Genomic DNA, 22550 nt, shown 5'->3' on the forward strand with positions numbered 1-22550 from the left:
TCCCCAGTCAAAGCACAGACTTCTAAAGCAAATATAAGCAAAAACATTCTTCAGCCAAGCTTACATCTCACCTTATCTTTTAGACTCCAAGGTTTCCATGAAGTTCCATTGCAGTGATATAATTTTTGGAGATTTTCCTCAAAATGAAAAAGTCCCTTTAATGCTAATGTGCAGTTCTTTGGAAAGGATGGTGACTGGTTCTGTAATGACAAAAGAAGGTGGGAATGGACTTAACTTTAAAACCATTACTTTAAAAGACCATAAGCCCCCCACCCCAATCTTCCTGGTTTGTATGCCTCTATCTTAAATATCTTGGGCCCAGTCTAGAAACTAACAGGTGTCAATGACTGAATAAATAGTCTGTTGAAAGTTTAATGAAAAGTCACAAATGATTCCTACCTGACTGGGGGAATGTAAATAGGGCATTCGTTCCATTTTATCTGCCTGTAGTTGTTCTATTTTCCTGTTTTTCTTTTGTGGTCTCTGATTAATGATAGACGCTCTTGCTTTCTCCATGTTTATTGTAGATCTGTCATCCTCTACTCTTAGAGCAACCATTCCATGGTACTTAACATTAAGACAGAAACAACAAAATCCAGACAAGATTAAAAAAGTCAACTAATTTTTATTTGACTAAAAATGAAAATAAAAAGTTATTTCTTTTATTCTGACTACTGAACATATACGATAAAACCCAAAAAAAGTCCTTAAAGGAAAATTCAAGTAGACAAATGAAAGGGAATGCTCATTGCATAGAGAAACAATCCTATCCCAAGTATATTCTTACTATCACATATGACATATAAACAAGTGTAGAATGGTATAATTCTTTCAGACAATTCTTACCCTAAAAATAATATCTGTTCCATTTCTATAAACAGATGATGGGCGAACCTGAAAAAAAGATAGTAAAATAACATTAGAATTTTCTTGCCAGTTGCATAAAATAGTTATTTGGGACAATAACTATTCATTCCTAGACCTTTAGAGTAATGAGGAACATTAGAAATTAGCTAGTCCAACATCATATTTGAAAGATGATGTAAGGGATGTCCACAGGAGTGACAGGTAGTGTCAGGAGTGGGGTTTGAACCCAGAACCTCTGATTTCAATGTAGTATTCTTCCCATTATACAATTAGTAAAACCTGACTTAAGTCTTATTTGGACTTAGAAAAAAATTTTAGAGGCAGCTAGGTGGCACAGTGGATAGAGAGCCCTGGAGTCAGAAGTACCTGACTTCAAAGCGGCCTCAGACACTTAATAATAACCTAGCTGTTGTGGCCTTGGGCAAGCCACTTAACCCCATTGCCTTGTAAAATCCTAAAATAAAATTTAAAGAAAAGTATTTCTTGGTTAGATCTACCAAACTGGTTAGAAATTTTTGAAAGTCAGAAGGGGTCTAGATCTACAAACAATTTATTAATTCTCTGTTTATTTGTATTCCCTAATAAAGGGGGAAAACATGTTTTGTAGTTTAGTTTGTAGAATGCATATAAATGTACACATAAATATGATCATGTGACCAATAAGCTCTGCCAGAGTGAAAGTACTATTTTTCACCCTAGAAGTCAAACTTAGAGTTTCAATCCTACTTTGAGTCAAATAGTCTGCTTCTAGTTTCATGGCAATGAGATATTCCTCTGTCTTGAAAATGCATTCCCTTAATCAAGAAGAACCAGATGAATGGCAAAATACAAGTCAATCATCACTGCTGGGGAATAATAAAGATTTGAAACCTAAAGTTGGGAAGTGACATACCATTTGGAAAAGGGCTGTACTATGTTATCCTTAAGATGACCCTTAACAAACCACCCCCATAACATTCAGAGTTTGTTTCAAGCTTGTGATTTGCCCAAGGTCACACAAGTAGGTAATTATTAAATGTCTGAGGCCAGATTTGAACTCAATGACTCCAGGGCTGGTACTATGCTACCTAGCTTGTTTCAAGAAAGTTCAGAATATTTTTGTTCTTTAGACAAATCCTGTCAACATCCCAGAGAATTGTCCATCTTAATTCTAAATTGCATGGTTCTTACTGTTTTGCCATTTCCTATTGTCCTAAGCCTTTTCCTGGAAATATCAGTTAAGTCTAAGTCCTGAAGCTTGTCCCCTCTGCTGGGTATTATCCTCTCTTTGAAGGATGAAGGGTCCCTTCCTTCCAAATGGATCCCATCAAGAATGGAGGGTGATGATGAGCCTGGGGAAACTGGGAGCCATGTGCCTTTCCCCCATGAGTTATACTGATTTTGGCCAGAGGATTGTAAATGGTGACACCGACCTGAAAGTATACAAAGATGGCAGATGGTCAGTTTTGTTCATTTTACAGAAGCAGATAACTGATCTCATGGAATAGTTTATCACTAAAAGCAAATGGATGAGTTTTCTACCAGATGTTACCTGTTGTCATTTGCCAATAACTCCTTCCTTTTCCATCAGTTTCTCTACAGGAGAGCTGTGCAGTTCAGCACATGGAAAATGTGACTATTGAGTAATAAGAATGATTTCACAAATCATATAGAAAAATTGGTTTCACTTTAAGTTTAAAGTTAAGTTCACCCCTTTTAGAAAAACCAACATCTCTTTATTGTTAAAGTTCTTCTGGATAGCTCTCTTTATTGTCATTTCAAAGACAAGGTATAGCATTGACAATCTTCCCTGATGCCATGCAACAGAAATAGAGATTGTTTAAAGATTTTGTAAGCCCATGAAACACACACACACACACACACACACACACACAGTACAATAGTCACTATTACAACAAAAAGACCAAATCTAAAAAACACTATTTCTGTCTGAAACTAGAAAACTTTTTTTTAATAGATATCTGGGGAAATAAGTGTCTGAACATCTAAGTTCAAATATTTTTCTTGAGGCTGTTTCATGTTTCCTATGAGGATTCTGAGACTTATAAAAATTCTCCTGAGAAAGATATACATTTAGGGAAGAAATGTTGTGGGTATATTGTGAAGGAAAAAAAGAAATGTCTGATTTCCTTTCTTTTCTCATTTCATCTTGTATCCTTTTCCCCCCTTCTTTTCTCTCTGTCCATCTTTCTTTTTTCCTTCCTTCCTTCCTTCCTTCCTTCCTTCCTTCCTTCCTTCCTTCCTTCCTTCCTTCCTTCCCTCCCTCCTTCCTTCCCTCCATCGTCCTTCCTTCCTAGATTAAAAGGATAAAAGAGCTAGGCACATTTTTATTGTATTTCAGGCCACTGATTATAAGTAAGTGTGAAGTAAAAATGAAAAAGGGGAACACAAACGGAAAGCGAACTAGGATGCTAGATATTAACAGGGTCTCTGAAATGCAGCAAGTCATCTACTGAAATGTTTGCCAGTGAAAATAAAAAGATTTGAACACCAAAGGCTGACATGATTCTTCAGATTATTTGGTTCTATAGGCTGTTCTGCAGTACATGCGACGCAGAACCTAGTTGGCTCCATAGGCCCAAGGTAATTCATTAATATTCTCCAGCTGCTCCTGGATTCCCAAGCCAGCTGCATCTTTCGTTTGTAATTTTCTTCAACTGCTTCCTCTCACGATTTTCCTGGTCCTGCTGTAATATGGGCTGGGGTTTTAGGCATTCAGAGATCTCTTTGACAGAGGAGGATAATTACAGCTCTGTGAACTCTAGGGGAAAATAATTATCAATAGATTTTTCAATGACATTTTTTTAATCCCTTTGCAAAAACAGCAAAAGGATAGAACACACACACACACACACACACACACACACACACACAAACACACCCCACACCCCCAGTTCTGACTTGTTGCTTTTCTCTAGTGAAAGTTCTTAGCAGGAGGAAAACAGCATGAAATTGGTGCCAGGGATAAAGGGCCTACCATGGCCCAGGTTGCTTTCTTGACAAGAAATTAAGCATTTTGATATGAAGGCGTTATCAAGCACATTGGCGGTTGAAAGCTAGTGGACTGCAGAGCCAAGACTGCCCCTGATTTCAAGATGAGGATCAAAAGAATACCTCCTTTTGAGTCCAAAATTTTCACTCTGGCTTTTGTCTCTTTGCCAAGAACGACATTCACAGGGGAGTTGAGAATTACTTCAAAGACCTCATCATCTTCCTCTAATCCGTCATAGGTAATTGCTATATTCCACATCTTAGTTGACATTCCTACAAGAAGTAAACATTTTAATTACTCTTTAATTGCTATTTCAATCAACCTAGGTGTCAGAGAAATATATTAATTAACATGTCTACAGCAAGGCTGGAGTAGCCTGGGTGATCTATTGTGCTCTTCCTGACTGAATGCACTCCTGCTGTTCCCAAATAACATTAAAAGACCACATTTGTTCCTGGACAATGATGATTCCCTATAAAGGCAAACACTGTAACCAAAAAAATTGGCCGTCTTATGTGGGAGAAGCAAAATGGTTATCCAACAATATTTGAAGCCCCATTTTTCCTCTGACCTACCTCACCCCCCCCCACACACACCTTTTGTTGAGAATAAACAAGTATTGAAATCTTAAAACCTTAGTAGTTGCTTTAAAAAAAAAAACTTTCAAAATGCTGGTGCTGGAGATAATTAGATTGATGGTTTGCTAAGAGTTTGTGGTTCAGGATGGGAGGAGAGGAGAGATCTTGAATGGCTTATTATTTTCTAAAGGTGGCTGTCTCCTCGGACACTCTGCCTTGATTTCCAGGGTGTTTCCTAGCCAAGAAATGCTCCCCCCCATGATGTCATACTTAAGATTTTGATATCCTCCTGGAGCCAATTTAGAGGGTGGGGCTTCTAGAAATAACCCAAGCCAGTATTTCTCTTTCTCTGTCTGCCTTTGCTTGTGGAGTTACAATTAAGTTCCACTCCTAGTAATCTTGTGACCTTAATAAAAGCAGCTTTGATGCTCTGAACACCCCCCAACCTGAGACATGCTGCTGTTGTTATGGTGGGATGAACAATCATCTCTTCTGGTCTCTGTGATGCTCCTGTGGAGATGACAAAGACTTTTTTTTTAGGAAAAGAAGGAACATATTAAATGAGGAGAGGAGAAAGACAGCTTTTCCTTCTCACATCTGCCTTTTGGAACTCCTAGATCCCTTCAAAACATCTTATGTCATCCACTCCAAACCACCTTTCTTGATTCCCTTAGTTGTTAATGACTTCTTTGACCTCCCTCCTGTCATTTAGTGCTAATTTTCATATACTTTGTATTCACTTTTCTATGAATATATTGTAACCCTTCTGTAAAAGGTGAGGCTCTGAAGGGCAGGGAGTGTCTTATTTTTGGTATTGGTAGGTACTCAACAAATGTTAATTCATTGATTCATTAACTCCTTTGTTTTATTCAGGGGTCATTTTGTCTCTGAAAAAAAAAAACAAGAGTTCCCCTGGTACCTAGTTTTCTACAACTCTGATTATTCCAGTGTGTTTTACTAGTATCATATTTATAGCAGTTACCTCTTTGTTGAAATAGATCCCCAGACAAAGCACCAAATTCTCAGTTAAGGTCTTGCTAATGAGCATATATAGTATCTTGACTGGAATAGAGGAGAAATTATTTTGAACTTGAAAAATCCTGGTTTATTGCTGGCTTATTATACTCAGTCTCTATAGTCAATTGTTTTTATGATGTATTCAATTCAATAAGCATTTATCAAACACTTGCTTTATTACATCTTGCTCTCCTCAGCTTCCCCAATTGAATTTCAAACTACACTGCATCACTATTCCCCCTTTAGGAAGTTCATTGGTAATGACCTTGCCCTCACACCTCATATAGTATTTTTATATCCTTAATGAATTTATCATGTATTATAGTTAGATGTAGATATTTTACTAGACTATAAGATTCATGAAAGTACATATTAAATAAATGTTTTTTGAAAGAATGGACAGTATTGTGTTTGGTGTGCAAGTTAGAAAGACAAAAAAATGACAAAATTCCTAACTCTCAGTAGAAACTAATTGCCAAACCTAATGACCTTTTCTCAATCATCATTCTTCTTGACCTTTCTGAAAACTTTGTCCTTGTTGGTCATCTTCTCTTGGATTTCCATTCCTTCCCAGGATTTCTTTTTTTTTTTTTTTAGGTTTTTGCAAAGCAAATGGAGTTAAGTGGCTTGCCCAAGGCCACACAGCTAGGTAATTATTGTGTCTGAGACTGGATTTGAACCCAGGTATTCCTGACTCCAAGGCTGGTGCTTTATCCACCACGCCACCTAGCCACCCCCTTCCCAGGATTTCTTGACAAGACTTTCTCATGATTCTCCCTTTACCTGCCTTATCATTCCTTCTTTATCATCCACCCACTAACTGTGTGTGTCCTTACAACCCTCTCTTCTAGGCCCATCTTTTCTTTTATCACTATACCATTTCACTAAGTGATTGCATTAGCTCCTATGGGTTTAATTACCATCTTGATGCAGATAGTTTCCAGATCTATATTTACACTCCCTAGTCTTTCTCTTGAATCATCAGCTGTCTTTTAGGCATATCAAATTAGAAGAAATTAGATCTCAAACTCAAAATGTTTAAAACAGAACTCACTGTTTCCCCGAATCCTCTCCTCTTCCAAATTTCCTTTTTGTTATCAAAAGCACTACAATCCTTGGAGTCACCTAGTCACACAACGATGGTGGTATTTTCTGGTTCTCACTTGAACTCACTCCATGTATCCAATCTGTTGTCAAATCTTGCTATTCTTTTATCACACCTCTTATATACATCCCCTTCTCTCCATTTACATAGTCACCACCTTAAGTCTAGAACCTTTCTCTCACCTGGGCAAATTAGTTTCCCTGCCTCAATTCTCTCCCCATTCCAGTTTATCCTCTATCTACCTATAAAAGTGATTTTCCTAAAGTGTAGGTCTGATCATGTCATCCACTCTACTCAGTAAACTCCAAGTGACTGTCTATTATCCATGCCCCAGGATCAAATATGAAATCTTCTGTTTAGTTTTTAAAGTCCTTTGTGATGTTGCCTTTTTCTGCCTTTCCAGTTTTCTTATGTTTTACTCCCTTCCATCCACTCTATGATCTAGCTACACCAACCTGCTTGTAGTTCCTTGAACATAACAGCCCATCCCTTGACTCTGGATCTTGCCGATGCCCCCAGAGGTGCGGAGATAGAGAAGAGTGTGTAAGGGGAAACAGTTAAATACAAGATGGGAAAATAGGTTGGACCCAGATTGTGGAGGGATTTCAATTCTAGCCTGAGTTTTATGTTTATCTTGGAAGCAAAAGGCAACTATTGAACATTTTAAAACAGAATAGTGGTATCATTAGAACCATGCTTTAGGAAGATGATGTTGGCAGTTGTTTGGAAAGTATAGTTGAAAGATAAAAGATTGGAAGTAGAAGGAACAAATAAGTATGATAATACACAAAGTAGAATGTGATAAAACCTAAAGGCATCTAGGAAAAAACTAAGGCAACACTTTTACATGAGGGGGACTGGGGACATCACTGAGAATGTAGTACCTGAGCTGGATGTTGAAGAAAGAGAAAGATTTCAATAGCCAGAACTGGGGAGGCCTTTGAAGAAGGAATGCCTTGGTCAGATGTATTAAGGAGATTATTTTGATAGTTCTTTGAAAGCTAAGTTGGAGAGAGGAATGACTGAAGGCAGAGGGATCATGGAGAAGATAAATTTCTTGAGGGCAGTTAACTATTCGGCCTGTCTATTACTGCCCACCAAACCACCTTCCTCCTCCATCTATATTATTTCTTAAAACATTCAAAAGAATCCCTAAAACTTAAGGCTAACTGGAATGTCCAGAAATCTTTAAAGTTTGGGGGGAAATATACCCAGATCGATGTAGATTGATAGTATTTATCCTTTTCTTTTAAATATCCATGGAAGTACATTTGAAAACTTCCTTTAATTTTCTTTTCAAGGATTTATCAATCTAGATAGAGCAACAAATAACCTGTTCAGAAACCAGACCCAAGCTTGAAACTTGTGACAAAATCCAGTTCCATTTTGAATCATGGACAATGTATTGAAACCCACTGAAAGCTCAGATATAAGAGTTGTCCTCATATGAGATAGAAGACAAGGCACAGTGGAAAACAATCAACCCCTCCTCTTATCTTGTTTGATCATAGTGTGAAAGTCCACAGTTACGGAATAGATTTAGAAGATGACAATTGGAATTTATTCTGTATTTTAAGGATTTCATTATGTGGATATCCCCTTCACTGCTTAACTCAGTGTCTGACAATAAAAATTGTTGACTTGACTCCACCAAAGCAGATCTGAAATCCTTCCTTAATAGATGATCTTTAAGAAAGATGGAAGCTGAAAAATTCAAAACCCTCTTGCCAACCTTTTGGGGATGAACCTCTCCTAACAATGGTAGTCTGGTCTTTGGTCACAGAAACAAAGTCACTAAGAGTGGTAGACTCTGTGAGAGCTTGAACTCTGTTGGTTCAGATTTGGAGAATACAGGTCCACTAATCAAAGAGCACTGAATTAGGATAAAAAATAAACTAACTGCAATCATTTTATAGAGCATGTAGTCAACTTGAAGAATGTCAAAAAGTTAAATACTATAGGGGAGCAGCATAAATATTGGCCAAATAAAATTTAAAATCTTACATATTAAAATAAAAATAACAAATCCTTATACTCCATGTTTTAAGCTCATGTAAGAGTTAAGAATAGTTTCCATTTGTCTTATATCAGATTTTTCTCAATTTTCTGGGGAGGGGAATAGGGGCTCCTCCTCCTCCCATATTTTTCTGAAGCATCTTAACTCCTAAAAATGGCTGGCTTACTAGTTCTCTAATGTGATCCTAGATGCCTGTTACTATTTTCATTCTTCTTCAAGTCCTTCCCCAGACCTTTGCATTAGAATAATAAAAATCAAGCAGCCCCTGAGTCTGGAAAATCATAGAAGTCCATCCAATGAGATGAATAACTATTTGCTTCCCACCTCTGGGACAGAAAGGTTTGTTTACATAAGAGTGCAGAGGGCAAGGAAAATTGCCAGTCATTTGATTACTAAGACACAAGCAGATCCTCTTTAATAAATCTTAATTTATACAAATATGCCATTCAGAGAAACACACTGAATTTCAGATCACTTCTCTCTGTACAGCTAGTTTAAAGATGGGAAAGGGTAGTATTGAAGAATACATGGGTGTAAGAAAGTCTCCAATTGGCCATGGCTATCTAATATAAAACTTCATATACTATGCTTGCCTCTTTTCAGAAAATTCCAATTTCCCCTTCAAAAAGGCAACGCAAATTGTCATAAACATACCTGGATCGAACTGAATCAGCTTAGATGGATTCACAGTGAAATCTTTACCAATTGTAGCTGATACTTGGTTGACCTTAAAAGATATGAGAGGGGAAAGGGGCAAGGAAGGAAAGGGAGAGGGAGAGGGGGGAAAAGTTCTCTTTTAGTAATTTAAATCCAGATATGAGTTCATATTTTCTATATCCTGTCAGCCCAAACCCATGATGCTGAATTTGTTTTCAATATTGAGTTTATTCATTTTATGTATACTTTCAATGGAATCACTGAAGATTCTGATGGTAAAAATCTTCTCAGAAGCTAATTTACTGGGGTGGCTAGGTGGCGCAGTGGATAAAGCACCAGCCCTGGAGTCAGGAGTACCTGAGTTCAAATCTGGTCTCAGACACTTAATAATTACCTAGCTGTGTGGCCTTGGGCAAGGCATTTAACCCTATTTGCCTTGCAAAAACCTAAAAAAAAAAAGGCACTATTCTTGGAAAGGGTCCATAGACTTCATCAAGGGATCCATGTCACAAAAACAAATTTAAGAACCCCTTTTCTAAAGGATGTAGATGAAAAGAAGGCTTTTCTTGACACTCGGGTGATCAATTAGCTAACTTTTTAGCTGAAAACACTAAAAAGCTCTGCCCTCAATTAATTAACAATTAAATCTATTGCTCTACCATGATGTGAATGAGAGCTTTGTGGGGAGAGTTGGGCTGAGGATGGTTTCAAGAAGGCATTCTATCCTCACTATGAATGCAATATGAACTGAGAGATTCACAGTATTTCCATGCCATACATTGCTGAAAAATTACCCAGAACACAAGTGAGGATGCAGCTCCTTTCCCCAAGTATGTATATGAAAGAGGAAAGAGACCTTGATTGGCCTGAGGAAACTAGTTTATCCAGTTAAGAATAGGAAGTAGAGAAGAATCATTTTTGTTCATTTAAAAAAAATATTAAATTGTAAGGTGTTCAGGAAGCATTTAAAGTTCCCTCTTCTGCAACAAAAGGTAGTTTAGGTAACTTGAAACTTAATTTTAAAAAAAGGTAAAGCAAATCTTTCCATAAAACCTCAAATAATATCTCCATGTTTAAAAAGTCTTAGAGGAATGAAGAAAACTGGAATCATTTAATATGTCTGAATTGGAAGCATTTTAATCACATAGTCCTTCCTAGAAGAGTCTCTATTGCTTTTCTTCCCTCTTTATTTGTGATGTCCTGGTTTCTGTGGAACAGTGTCTTATTGAGAAGTGGTGGGCTATTGTACACCTGTATTTACCATATGCTGAAGGTTCCATTACACTTGGGTGCCTGCATGAGATCTGCATGTACAATTACCTGGTATTTACCACCACAGAGTGTGCAGAAGCTTATGTGAAAAAAGAAATAGGATGGATCAAGGCAGGTAAAGAGGTTTGTTAGATTAGGGAGAATGATTTAATCATATGATGCCAAGACCATAGGAGAAAAGTCCATATCTTTCCCCTCCTTTTTTGTCATATGGCCAATAATATAAACAGGGAAGCTTATATGAGCCTTGAATTCCCCTAGAAATACATGGTAGCTTTGCCTTGGGAAGGAAGGACTATAAATTCAGGGAGTAGATATCATGGAATAGTGGAAAGTAAACCACATCAGTGAAAATGAAATATAACAATAACTAGTATGTATATAGCAAGTTGAAGTTTGTGAATAGATTATTTTTTGTCAAGAGATTTTTTAAATTTATAATTCTATTATAAATACTAGCTTTGTGAATTTAGACAAACACTTTCAACCTCAGTTTCCATATCTGTAAAATGAGGAATTGAATTTGATGAGCTTGAATGACATTCTTTGAGTCTTATCCTACAACTCAAGATGTAGCTACTACTGCTTCCTCAGTCAAAAATAGGACTAAGTATAAAATCACATAAACTATTTCTATATTGGCAAAGTGGATAATGGCACTGGCAGAAACTCTGGAACATATGGCATTTTCTACATAGGCAGAGAAGAATATGTGAAAAGACAAAGGCACATCATCAGATATTTCTGTAAATAATCAACCGCACCACGCATATGGAACATTATCAAATTTAAGCTGGAAAGTACCTTGGAGAGCATATTCAATAACATCATACAGATGAGGAAACTGAGGCCCCAAAGTAGGGAAGGAACTACTCTAAGTTTATACAAATAGTAGCAGTGCCCATATTTGAATCAAGGGATTCTGAACCTTCTAAACCTACACTGAAACAGTATTCTTTCCAATACACCAGATTGCTTCTCTGCTCTTGGCTATTTTAATGGATGATTGTTGATTATGCCAGTGAAGCAGCAGTCATAGGGAAGAGGGCTTGTTTTTAAAGCACAAGTGCCTCACCTTCTGACCTTATTAGATGGTAAATGTTTTATAAGTACTTGATACATTATAATTGAGGCTTAAAATAGATACAATTTCACAGAGCCTAATATATATAATATATGCATATATTATCCATATTATATATATATATTTTTTTTTTCTTCCTAAAAGTAGACTAGGTTGGGCAAGGACATTCTTGGTTCAATTTTGCCAAAGCTTCCTTTTCATTCCCTTAAAGGAATCTTATTTCAGGAGCCCTTCTAGGCTACTTCAGTCGTGGAAAGGACTATGATTAACTATGATTAACTTTTGACTATCCATATTAATGAAGGATGTTATGGATAATCAAAACAAATAGCCTGAAAAATCATCTCTACTTGATTTTGGAATATTTCAAAATTGCACATATTTGTGCAAAGTTCAACCTTCTAGGTTGATAATATTAGCCTAGGGGCCTAGGCTAATATTAAATTATGCTTTATTCTGTGATTAAATCAAAGGATGAAAAGGATGAGCTCTTGTTGAATGAATGAATGAATGAATGGTGTGAGAAGAAGATTGGGAAGGAAGGAGGAAGGTTGGCTTTTAAGTGTGCTAGGTGGTAGGAGGAAACTTATTTGGGATTGAAAACTTATTCATAATCTACCCATCAAAAAATACACAGAATTCACTGTGCCATCATTTAGGCAATTAGTCTTACTGAAGAAGGAGGGAAATAATCTATTTCTAAATCAGATGTTATCAGTGAACTAATCCTAACAACATAATTATGAAATCAAAACTCAAAGATTTTATGCAAATAACCACATAAAGCTCTATAATTGGGATTCATTAAGGACACATATCAATCATGTACAAACGAACATGAACTGAGGTTGGCCTGACCTCAGAGGAATTTACCATCAAAATCCCAGGAGCTGAGTGGCACACCTGGAATGTGAATTCACACTGATTGTTTGGGAACGTTTCCAGGGTACAGGAAGGTTTCACTAAGCACTTTCAGCAACTTTACATTCAGGCTTATAATTTTACATTTTAAAGTTACCTTTACACCAACAAAGGCTGATTCCATCGAATGGCCTGTCCTGGTGATTTTCAGGGGCAATGTGTTCACATTTTCGCACACCTCATATTCAGTCTGGGGCAATTGAATGTAGGACCATTTAAGTTCCAAACTAGGCATGGAAGGAGAACAAAATAAAGGCACTCATGAGCAATGTAGCATTAATTCTTGTAGGATACATAGATTTTCCTGAGGACTATTATATTGTTACTATTCATTCACACATACTTCATACACATACATGATTCACATACAAGTATAATTCAATAATTGATATAGAGTTCCTATTTGATTTTTTCCCATTGGTGTTCAAACAGAAAAATATGAGGGAAATTATAAACAGCTGATTTTTTTTTCACCAGTAACTTGGAATAGGAGTTTTGGTTTGTTTCTTCTAACATTTTATCTTTAAGTCCTTAATTTGATTTCAGCACTTTTATTATATTACCCTTCATTGTGATACCTTCTGTAGACTTTTATAGGTCATCAAAACTGGAGAGAACCTTAGAGATTATTTAGGCCTAATTTCTCATATCACAGATGAAGAAACTGAGGAAGAATGAGGATAAGGAACTTGCCCAAGGTCAGACAGTGAAGTGGTGTTGGATCAGAACCTGAACCCAAGCAAGCCCAGTTCTCTTTCCATTGTGCCTACTACAGAATTTCCTTTCTTATAAACCTATAAAGGCCTGTATTACCTCCCAGACCTTCCAATAGGATCTAATTTCTGTTTTCCTTCTTCTTCTTCTTCTTCTCCTTCTTCTTCTCCTTCTTCTTCTCCTTCTTCTTCTTCTTCCCATTGTTTCTCCCCAGATCTCTCTTTTTAATTTTTCCTTAGGCTCTAAAAAAGTCTTGTTACCAGCATCATGAACATAATGCTCTCAAATTACACAGGACCTTCCCTTATTTCCAGGAGGGAGTTAATTTTAGAAGTTGTATGTTAGACCAAGGCTATTATCAAAGTCTAATAATAATACATCATAACAAACACATTATACTAAGGTCTGAAGACTTTTACAAGTCACATAAACCTTTCTGAAAAATAAACTGTAAGCTTTGCAACTCAAGATGGATTTTTGATGCAAATGAATTCAAATCTGGCATGAAACAAAACAACATGAGAAGGAAAGAATTTCTAGGCCTGTAGGGTTCTGAGATAAACAGGTAGTTAACGATGGTTGCAATGCCAGTAGAAACAACATGTGACAAACAACTGCTGACAGGTTAGGAGAATGAGGAGAAGGAGAATGATATGTTATCAAGGAAAGCAGGGAGAAAAGACAGAAATAAGATGAATGAAAGGAAGCTTTAAGACACCTTAAGAATCATCTAATCAAAATTCCTCATTATACAGGTAGGGAGGAGGACACTGAGGTTCGGAGATTTATTTGTTAAAGGCCAAAAATGTCATAAGAGCCAGTACTTGAAATCAAGTCCTCTGACTTCAATTCTCTTTTTCTTCTGAGGACAGGAAAGGAAGAAGGAATGAAAAGCAACAAATTTGGATAGATTTCAACAAGGTCTCAGCAAGTTACAAATGCCTTTCAATATTGAATTCTTTCAGGAATGCATTCCATAACCATAGCTCCTCTAATGACAGGCTGAAGAGCCAAGGGAGTATCATAATTCTTATTCAGATTTAGAAGGATACAACCACCATACTTTGCTCTATGGTTCGGAACTTACTTCTTCATAAAGTGAGAGGTTTGGAGTAGAAATAAATTGTTGGACTTAGAGGCCATCAAATCCAATCCTCTCATTTTACAAGTGATAAAACTGAGAGGCAGACTTGCTCAGTTATACAACCATTAGGTATATAAGACAAGATTTGAACTCACATACTTCCAGCTCTAAGTTTTATACTTAATCTTCTACACCAAACTGCCTCCTATTTGGTTCTCCTATTTCTAATCTTTCTCCATTCTAATCCATCCATTCATTCAATAAGCATTTAGCAAGTGCCTGAGCAATGTGATAAGCACTGGGGGATATAAAGAGAGGCAAAAGACAGCTCTTACCCTCAAGTAGCTTTTAATCTAATGGAAACTATTCTCCATACAATGACCAAAATAATCATCCCAAAGTACTGACCTGACCCTATCAAGAATCTTCAATGATATCCTTTTGCCTCCAAATTAATTCACAAAATTTTCACTTTGGTATTTAAGATCCTTCACAATCTGACTCCAGATTGTAAAACACCTTTTCAGATTTGCCATAATTCACATACTCTTCCAAATGATTTACTTGTTCTTTCCTGAATTTGGCAAATTCAGTTCTCCCAGTCCTGCTAGTTCCTATACTAGCCTCTCCCAAAATCCACATGGTAGCATCTTTAGCTTCCTTTAACTCAGGGTGGTGAGTTAACCTAGCTTTGGAAGTCTTTTCTGATTCCCCTAATGTTCCTTCCTTCTCAACTCATCTCAACTTTATTGACTTGTTTATATGTTATATCCCCCAAATATTATTGTTTTTGTTTTGTTTTTGTTTGTTGTCTTTTTTTAAGAGATTTTTTTAGGTTTTTTTTTTTTTTTTTGCAAGGCAAATGGCGTTAAGTGGCTTGCTCAAGGCCACACAGGTAGGTAATTATTAAGTGTCTGAGACCGGATTTGAACCCAAGTACTCCTGACTCCAGAGCTGGTGCTTTATCCACTGCACCACCTAGCTGCCCCGTTTGTTGCCTTTCTATCCAAAGTACCATGAGCTTAAAGGAATTTAATAAATATTTGATGGATTGAATTCAATGGTTCTATACACTTAAGTTTTTGTTAGATTTGTGGTTGAATAACACTTTACAGACATCATCTCATTTATTTCTCATAACAGTCCTGGGAAATAATATGAATATTACCATTAACCCCATTTTACAGATGAGGATCTGGCAGACAGAACTTAAGTGACTTGTCTAGGGTCACATAGCTAATAAATGTGAGTTACGGTTTGAACTCAAATCTTTCTGCTTTCAGGTCTAGCTTTCTAACCTCTGCATCACCCAGCTGCCTCTAGAGAAAAATTCTGATATAAACGTGAAAGGAGACAAATAATATAACTAAAGTGAATTTTCTTTTCCCATTTGCATTCTAATATAAACATTACCTATGTAGTCTTCCTTATTGTGATTATTCTTTTAATAGATTGTAAGATTCTTGAGGCAGGGGTTACTATTCTTCATCTTTTTATTTCTAGCATCCAAAACAGTTTAAATACTTAGTGTACTTTGGTCTTTTTATGGATTCATATTTTCATCAGGACATCACAAATTTAGACCTTGAAAAGTCCTTGAAAGCTATCTCCTTGGGGCAGCTAGGTGGTACAGTGGAAAGAACACCACGCCTGGAGTCAGGAGGACCTGAGTTCAAGTCTGGCCTCAGACACTTGATAATTACTTAGCTGTGTGACTTTGGCCAAGTCACTTAACCCCATTACCTTGCTAAGAAAAAAAAATGCCTCTTCTAACCCTCTCATTTTATGAGGAAGCAAAAAATACAGGTTAAAAGACTGATCTGCTTAGAGTCTCAAAGCTAATTGAGTAGCAGAGAGGTATCAATGTTTGCCATATTCTTGGATTTCTAAACTTTTAATTCTTTTACATGTCCATTTATATCATAAGTGCTTAATGGAGATTTACTAAATCAAATGAAACATATAGTAGTCATAAGTAGTCATACTCATAGTTTATAATGTACAGCCAACATTTTTGTTCATGTTTCTGAACTAAAGAATTTTGATAATTTGTTCCAATTCATCTCAGGAAATGATTCATAGGATCACAGACCTAAGAGTTCATTAAGTCCAAGAAACTGAGGTACAGAGACATTAAGTGATTTGCCTAGTATCACAGAATGAGCAAATGTCTGAGGCAGAACTTCAATTCAAAGTCTTCACTGATACCAAATCTATCACTCAATACTAATCTTCATTCACTACTCCTTATATTAATGGGCAACCTTCAGAGAAGGTTAATTTCTTGACAAATGCCTTTGCAAATCATAAATTCCAGGTTTAGGCAAAGAGTCTCTGGATTTTCCATTCATTGAAACATATTCTGGTGTGTATTCTGTGATTAGTTTACACAAATGTAACAATAAAATTAGGGGAAAACATGCTTGCCAGAACTAAACTGTTAATTTGGGAATTCTGAGTTGTCATGGGTCAAAAGTGATTGTGTACAAATTATTTAACCATTCTGTGCCTCAGTTTCTCCATTTTCAAAGTGTATTTAACCTCCTACTTCAAAGATCACATGAGGCTTAATTTATGCTTATTAAATACTCTGAGATTCTCAATGAAAGGACATATGAAAGCATATATTATTATTCTCATAAATACTTCAGCATTTATATGCAAGGAGTGTATGCCTTAAGGATAAAGTTGGAACTTCAAAATAAAAACAAAAAGCCCCCACAAAGTATTTGGTTATGCATTGGTCTATCTATTAAAACCTATAGTTATACAGAGTCAGCACTTGATTTTTCCCAGGAATGTGGATCAGAAATTAGAAGGGATAATTACCATCCACAGATAATCTAAAAACTATGTTTTAACCAAGGGTTTCAACTACCTGTCCTGCCAGAAGTTTTTTAAGTTTCTAAAATGTCTCAAAATTCTCTGGATTGATTTTCTTTTTCCTTCCATTTTCCTTGACTACTCTGGGGAAGGGGAGGATGTCAGGTTTTTTTTTTAAATCAACCTGAAAAAAAGAATATCAAGTTTCATTTATTATCTCACATCAGATCATCAGTCCATGAATCACCAGATTTGTACATGGATCATATGACTCGTTTGTACGTACATCATTTCTGACTTTAGCCAGAAATTGAACTCAAAAGTAGCAAAACAGTCCTAATTGTATTTCTTTCTAATACCTTGAGGTGGACATATGGGGGAAAAAAAATAAAACACTGCTTTGGAGTCGGAGGATCTGAGTTTGAATTTTGGCTCTCTTCTTTATTTTCTGCATGGCTTTGGACCAGTCACTGAAACCTTTTCTAATGTGTATAAGGAAAGGGCTGGAAAAGATGACTTTGTTGAATATATTATAGCAGAGATTTCTTTCTGATATGGATTGGATTAGATGGTCACTGAAGTCCACGGCACATCTAAATTCTGACTCTAAGGCCCTATCTAACTCCAAGACCTAAGTAACTCTCATCTTATGGTGAATGTTGTTTTTAAAATAGATCTTAAATACCCAAATTTGATTATAGTACAGAAAAAAAACCCTTCCAAGCGTTATCAAAAGGATGCAAACGTTCCTGTAGAATCATGAACCAACAAAATCTGATAGCTTTATTTAAGCAAAATTTGCCTTGATTTCAATGTAATAAAATCAACCCTTTCCATTATACCACTAACTCATTAGCATTGCAGAATCAGGCCCCCCAGACATTCCCTACTGCACATAAATCCTTCCCTTTCTTTTGAAAGCTCCCTGGCATCCTTGGTTTTTTTTTTAAATACTTTTTTTTATTCTAGCTTGTCTCTTCCAAATCCCTTCCCCTTTAATTAGAAAGGCTGTTTACTACATCATGTCTTTAGAATGCTGATGTGGGCACTGCTTCTCCCCAAAGGAGACGAATTTCAGTAGCATTTACACGTTGCTTTGATTATTAGCCATTTGGATTATACCCTTTGTATATTAGTCCCTAGCAAATTTTTAATTAGAGGTGGGCTTCCTCCTGCCATTCGGAGCTTCTGACAGTAATTCTCCCCTATGCCTAGATCTAGATCTGACACTCTTGGGCTCAGAAATCTTTGGAGGCAGACTATTGCCTACCAAGTCAAATTTCAACTGCTCTTGGTTTGTAAAGCCCTCTCCCCTTTGACAGGACCTGTCTAGACTTATTATATATCACTCCCTTCCATGGACTCTCTCCTCTGTCCCTAGTACAAAAGTTGCCACAGTCATTTTACTACTGATGTTGCCTAGGCCTTGAATGTACTGTTTCTTTTTGCTGAATTATTTTCCATCTTTTTAAGTTCAATTCAATTAAAGAAAGTCTATGAAGCTTCTTTGGCTTAACCCCCTCTCCTATGTAATACTTTTCATTATATCTCTATAATGCACTCATTGGATATCATTTCATGTTATAATTTACTGATGGATCTGCTCTGCATACAATGGATGCTAAAGAAATATTTATAGATTTGGCCTGACTTGCCAAATGCGTGAAAGTTTAGACATTCCTTGACTTTCAAAATACCTGACTTACAAATGTTCTTTATGCAAGAGCAGCTAATACACAGAAGAGTATGGAATGTTTTTTCTCAAACCATATGGTTCCTGTCTTGCTCCCAAATGGGTGACCAGCAGCTGGAGGGGAGGAGAAAAGGTTTGTTCCCAATGCATCCTATTCTTTCCTTGCTGTGCACAGCAAGCAGAAGGTACTTCTGAATATAAATACTATACATTGGCAATGAAAAAAAATAGAAAACAATATGGTTGAAGAGGCTTGGTATTTCTGCTATGTCAGAGGTTAACTGGCTTGCGTGGTAGTGTGGAAAGGATTGGATGTGGACACGGAAATTCTAAATGGGAAGTCCAGCTCTGACCCATTAGCTGGGTGACCCTGGGTAAATCACTTCATACTTCTCTGAGCCTCACATCCCTCATCCAAAAAAAAAAAAAATAGTAAGACTACTATTTGTACCCATTCCTTCATAGGTTGACTAATGAAAGTGCTTTGTAAACCTTGAAAAAAAACAGAAACTAAGTTGATATTAACCCAGGATTCTAATCACATTTTATAATATTATTTCCAGGGGAAATTATGTCTGTCATTCGAAACAAATAACTTATTGACAATTTTTTAAAGTTGGAAACTGCTTCCAATTTTCTTTAAAAATACACACGCACCCATACACACATATCCCCGCCTCAGCCATACTCTCTCTCTCTCTCTCTCTCTCTCTCTCTCTCTCTCTCTCTCTCTCTCTCTCTCTCTCTCGCATTCATAAATATATGTACACAGCATTAGATAGGAAAAGCTCTCATTTCCTCGATCCCAAAGGTTTTACTTTTTGTAGAACCTTTGGCTAGGAACAGTCCTACCATGGTGTACCCTCAGTATACTGTTGGTGAGGTTTGGGGGGGGGGTACACTTTTCCTTTACTATTGTCTATAGAGACATCTCCTGGTAGGTTCTGAGATTGCAAGTCATGGTTTGTTTTTCCCCAAAAGAAAAAGAGATGGGGGGGCGGGAGATGAGGGGTATAATGTGGAAAAATACTGCATTCGCTTGAACTAAACAAGGACATTTTTACAGCCTTCTTCCCCAGAGAAAGATGATCACAGTCCTCTCTTCTAGTACAGTCGATGAAAAAACCTAGGACAAATGACTATAATCGATTGGGAGAAATCACTATCATTAATTATTTTTTTTAAGGCAAAAGCAACCTAGAGGTGGCAGGCAAAAAAGGAACTGAATTATGGTTAACTTTGAACCCATCAGTAAAACCACAAGACCAATAGTAACAGATTTTGAGGAAGAGAATCTGATTCTACATGTGACTTTGGTCGTCACTTTTTTTTAAGGTTTTTTTCAAGGTAAATGGGGTTAAGTGGCTTGCCCAAGGCCACACAGCTAGGTAATTATTAAGTGTCTGAGACTGGATTTGAACCCAGATACTCCTGACTCCAGGGCTGGTGCTTTATCCACTGCGCCATCACCTAGCCGCCCCACCTAATGGCTGTCACTTCTTGAAGAAGGAACTTCCTTTTTCTTACCATCAGTTTCCTCATCTGTAGAATGAGGCAATCTAACTCAATGGACCTATAAGATTCTTACTTCACACTTGGGAATAAAACTTTGAATGGGAATGCAAAGCTTAAAAGATTATCCAAAATTCCTTCTCCAGGATCTGAATCCAAGGGTATGCTGGAGGTGGTCATTATTACATTTTCAGTCTGAGCATTATACCTCAGAAATTGGAAAGTGCATCAAATCAGGACTTGAATTATTGCTTTGGTGATTGTATAGACTTAAGCAAATGATGGAAAAATATTAATAATGCACATTAAATTTAAAAGTGTATTGTGTTCTCAGAAAGCTGGCTGTTAAACATTTACTAACTAAATGTGAATATATCTATTTCCTCTCCTTCCATCACATTATTATAATGTCTTTGAAGGCAAGATCTGTGTCATTTCTTAATTTTCCATCCCCAGTGGGAGTAGGCACTTTAAAATTATTTAGTTAATTAAATTAAATCAAACAATCAACTAAATAGCATTTATGAAGTGCCAAGCACTATACCAGGCCCTGGGCATACAAAGACAAAAGCAAAAAGTTTATGCCCTCAAGGAATTTATAGTTAACTGAAAGTACCAACTTGGGAAATATTTTAGCATATACAAAAGAGATATAAGATAATTTGGAAGGAAAGCACTTATAACTTTGAGGATCCAAAAAAATTTATGTAGAAGATGGCAATTAAGTTGAGCCTTGATGTAAACTAAGAGGTAGAGATGATGAGGGAGTACATTTCAGGGGGTCAAGTCAATGTAAAATCACAGTGATGGAGGGCCATGTATGAAAGAAAGAAAATTAGTTTGACAAGACTCAGTGTAGATGAAACCATGTGTAATGAAGCTAGAACAGATTGAGTACAGATTGTAAAGGGCTTCAAATGCCAAGCAGGACTTTATATATTTGATCTTAGGAGCAATAGGGAGCCCCTGGAGTTTATTGAGAAGGAGAATAACATAGTCAGACCTGTGTTTTTAGGAAAATCAATTTGATATCTGTGTGCACCATAGGTTGGATTGGGGAAAGACTAAAAATAGGGAGATCGATTAGAATATTATTAAAATGATCAAAGTGAGAGGAGGTGAGGGCCTGTTCTAACATTGTATAAAGAAGGTGTAAAGAAGGGAATGTATTTGTATTAGAGGTAAAAATAGCAATATTAGGTGATTGAATATGCAGAATAAGAATAAGGAGTTGAGGATGATTCTGAAGTTGGGAACTTTAGTAACCTTAAAGGATAGGGAAATTTGAAATAGCTATGATTTAGAGGGGAAGAGATGAGTTGTTTTGAACATGTTCAGCTTAAGACGATCTACTAGCAAGCAATTTTCTATGTAAAATCAAAGCTCAAGCAAAGAACAGAGATGGATATGCAGATCTGTAAGTCATCTTAATGGAGATAATAATTAAAACCATATAAGCTGATGAGGGCACCAAAAGAAAGTAGAGAAAGATGAGAATAGGGTCCAGTTTAGGATGTATGATTTGAGTAACAACCCAACAAAGCAGACTGAATGCTCATACAGGTTGGAGGAGAAGCAATAGCAATGTCATAAAAACCCAGGAAAGAAAGACTATCAAGAAGGAGTGATGGTCAACAAAGTCAAATATTGTAGAAAGATCAAGAAAGAATTAAATTATATATTTTTTAGCTCTAAATGAGATAGTTTTTGGTTGCTGTGAGTTATATCAGTTATATTTGATTCTTCCTCACCCCATTTTGGGGTTTTCTTGGCAAAGGCATTGGCGTGGTTTACCATTTCCATCTCCACATCATTTTACAGATGAGCAACTGAGCAAACAGGGCTAAATGACTGACCAGATTTGAACTCATAAAGATGATTCTTCCTGATTCCAAGCCTAGTGACCTATCCACTTAGGACCTAGCTGAGAACATTCTAAATGTCACACTTTTAAAAGAGAAAATCTATTTGTCACTCTATTTTTTCTTTCTTTCAACTCTCACAATACCCTAGGTCACAAAAGCAGTGCCTGGATGTTGTACTTGATTTTATTTTGGGGGTGGAGAGTTTGTCAGGGGAAGAGGAGGGAAACTTCTGTCAAATGGGACAAAATGCTGTCAAATAGGCCTTGCTAAAACTGTTAAATACATAGATTAAAATATATTTATAGCATGATGTACAATGTCTCATTTTCCCCTTCATTCTTATTGGCCT

At 36.6% G+C, this 22550-nt stretch overlaps 1 protein-coding gene across 1 annotated transcript in view; it reads right to left on the reverse strand.

Moving 5' to 3' along the window:
* The window catches only part of FREM1 (FRAS1 related extracellular matrix 1), a 182530-nt gene that overhangs the window by 13687 nt on the left and 146293 nt on the right, over positions 1-22550 (reverse strand). The window contains exons 28-34 of the mRNA XM_074197539.1: positions 12608-12737; positions 9231-9303; positions 3982-4131; positions 2038-2279; positions 847-894; positions 400-567; positions 72-200 (exon numbers count right to left, since the gene is read on the reverse strand). Of these exons, the coding sequence (XP_074053640.1) occupies positions 72-200; positions 400-567; positions 847-894; positions 2038-2279; positions 3982-4131; positions 9231-9303; positions 12608-12737 (940 nt within the window). The remainder of the gene's footprint in view (positions 1-71; positions 201-399; positions 568-846; positions 895-2037; positions 2280-3981; positions 4132-9230; positions 9304-12607; positions 12738-22550) is intronic.

The sequence above is a fragment of the Macrotis lagotis genome, chromosome 8, assembly GCF_037893015.1.
Source record: "Macrotis lagotis isolate mMagLag1 chromosome 8, bilby.v1.9.chrom.fasta, whole genome shotgun sequence".
NCBI lineage: Eukaryota > Metazoa > Chordata > Mammalia > Peramelemorphia > Peramelidae > Macrotis > Macrotis lagotis.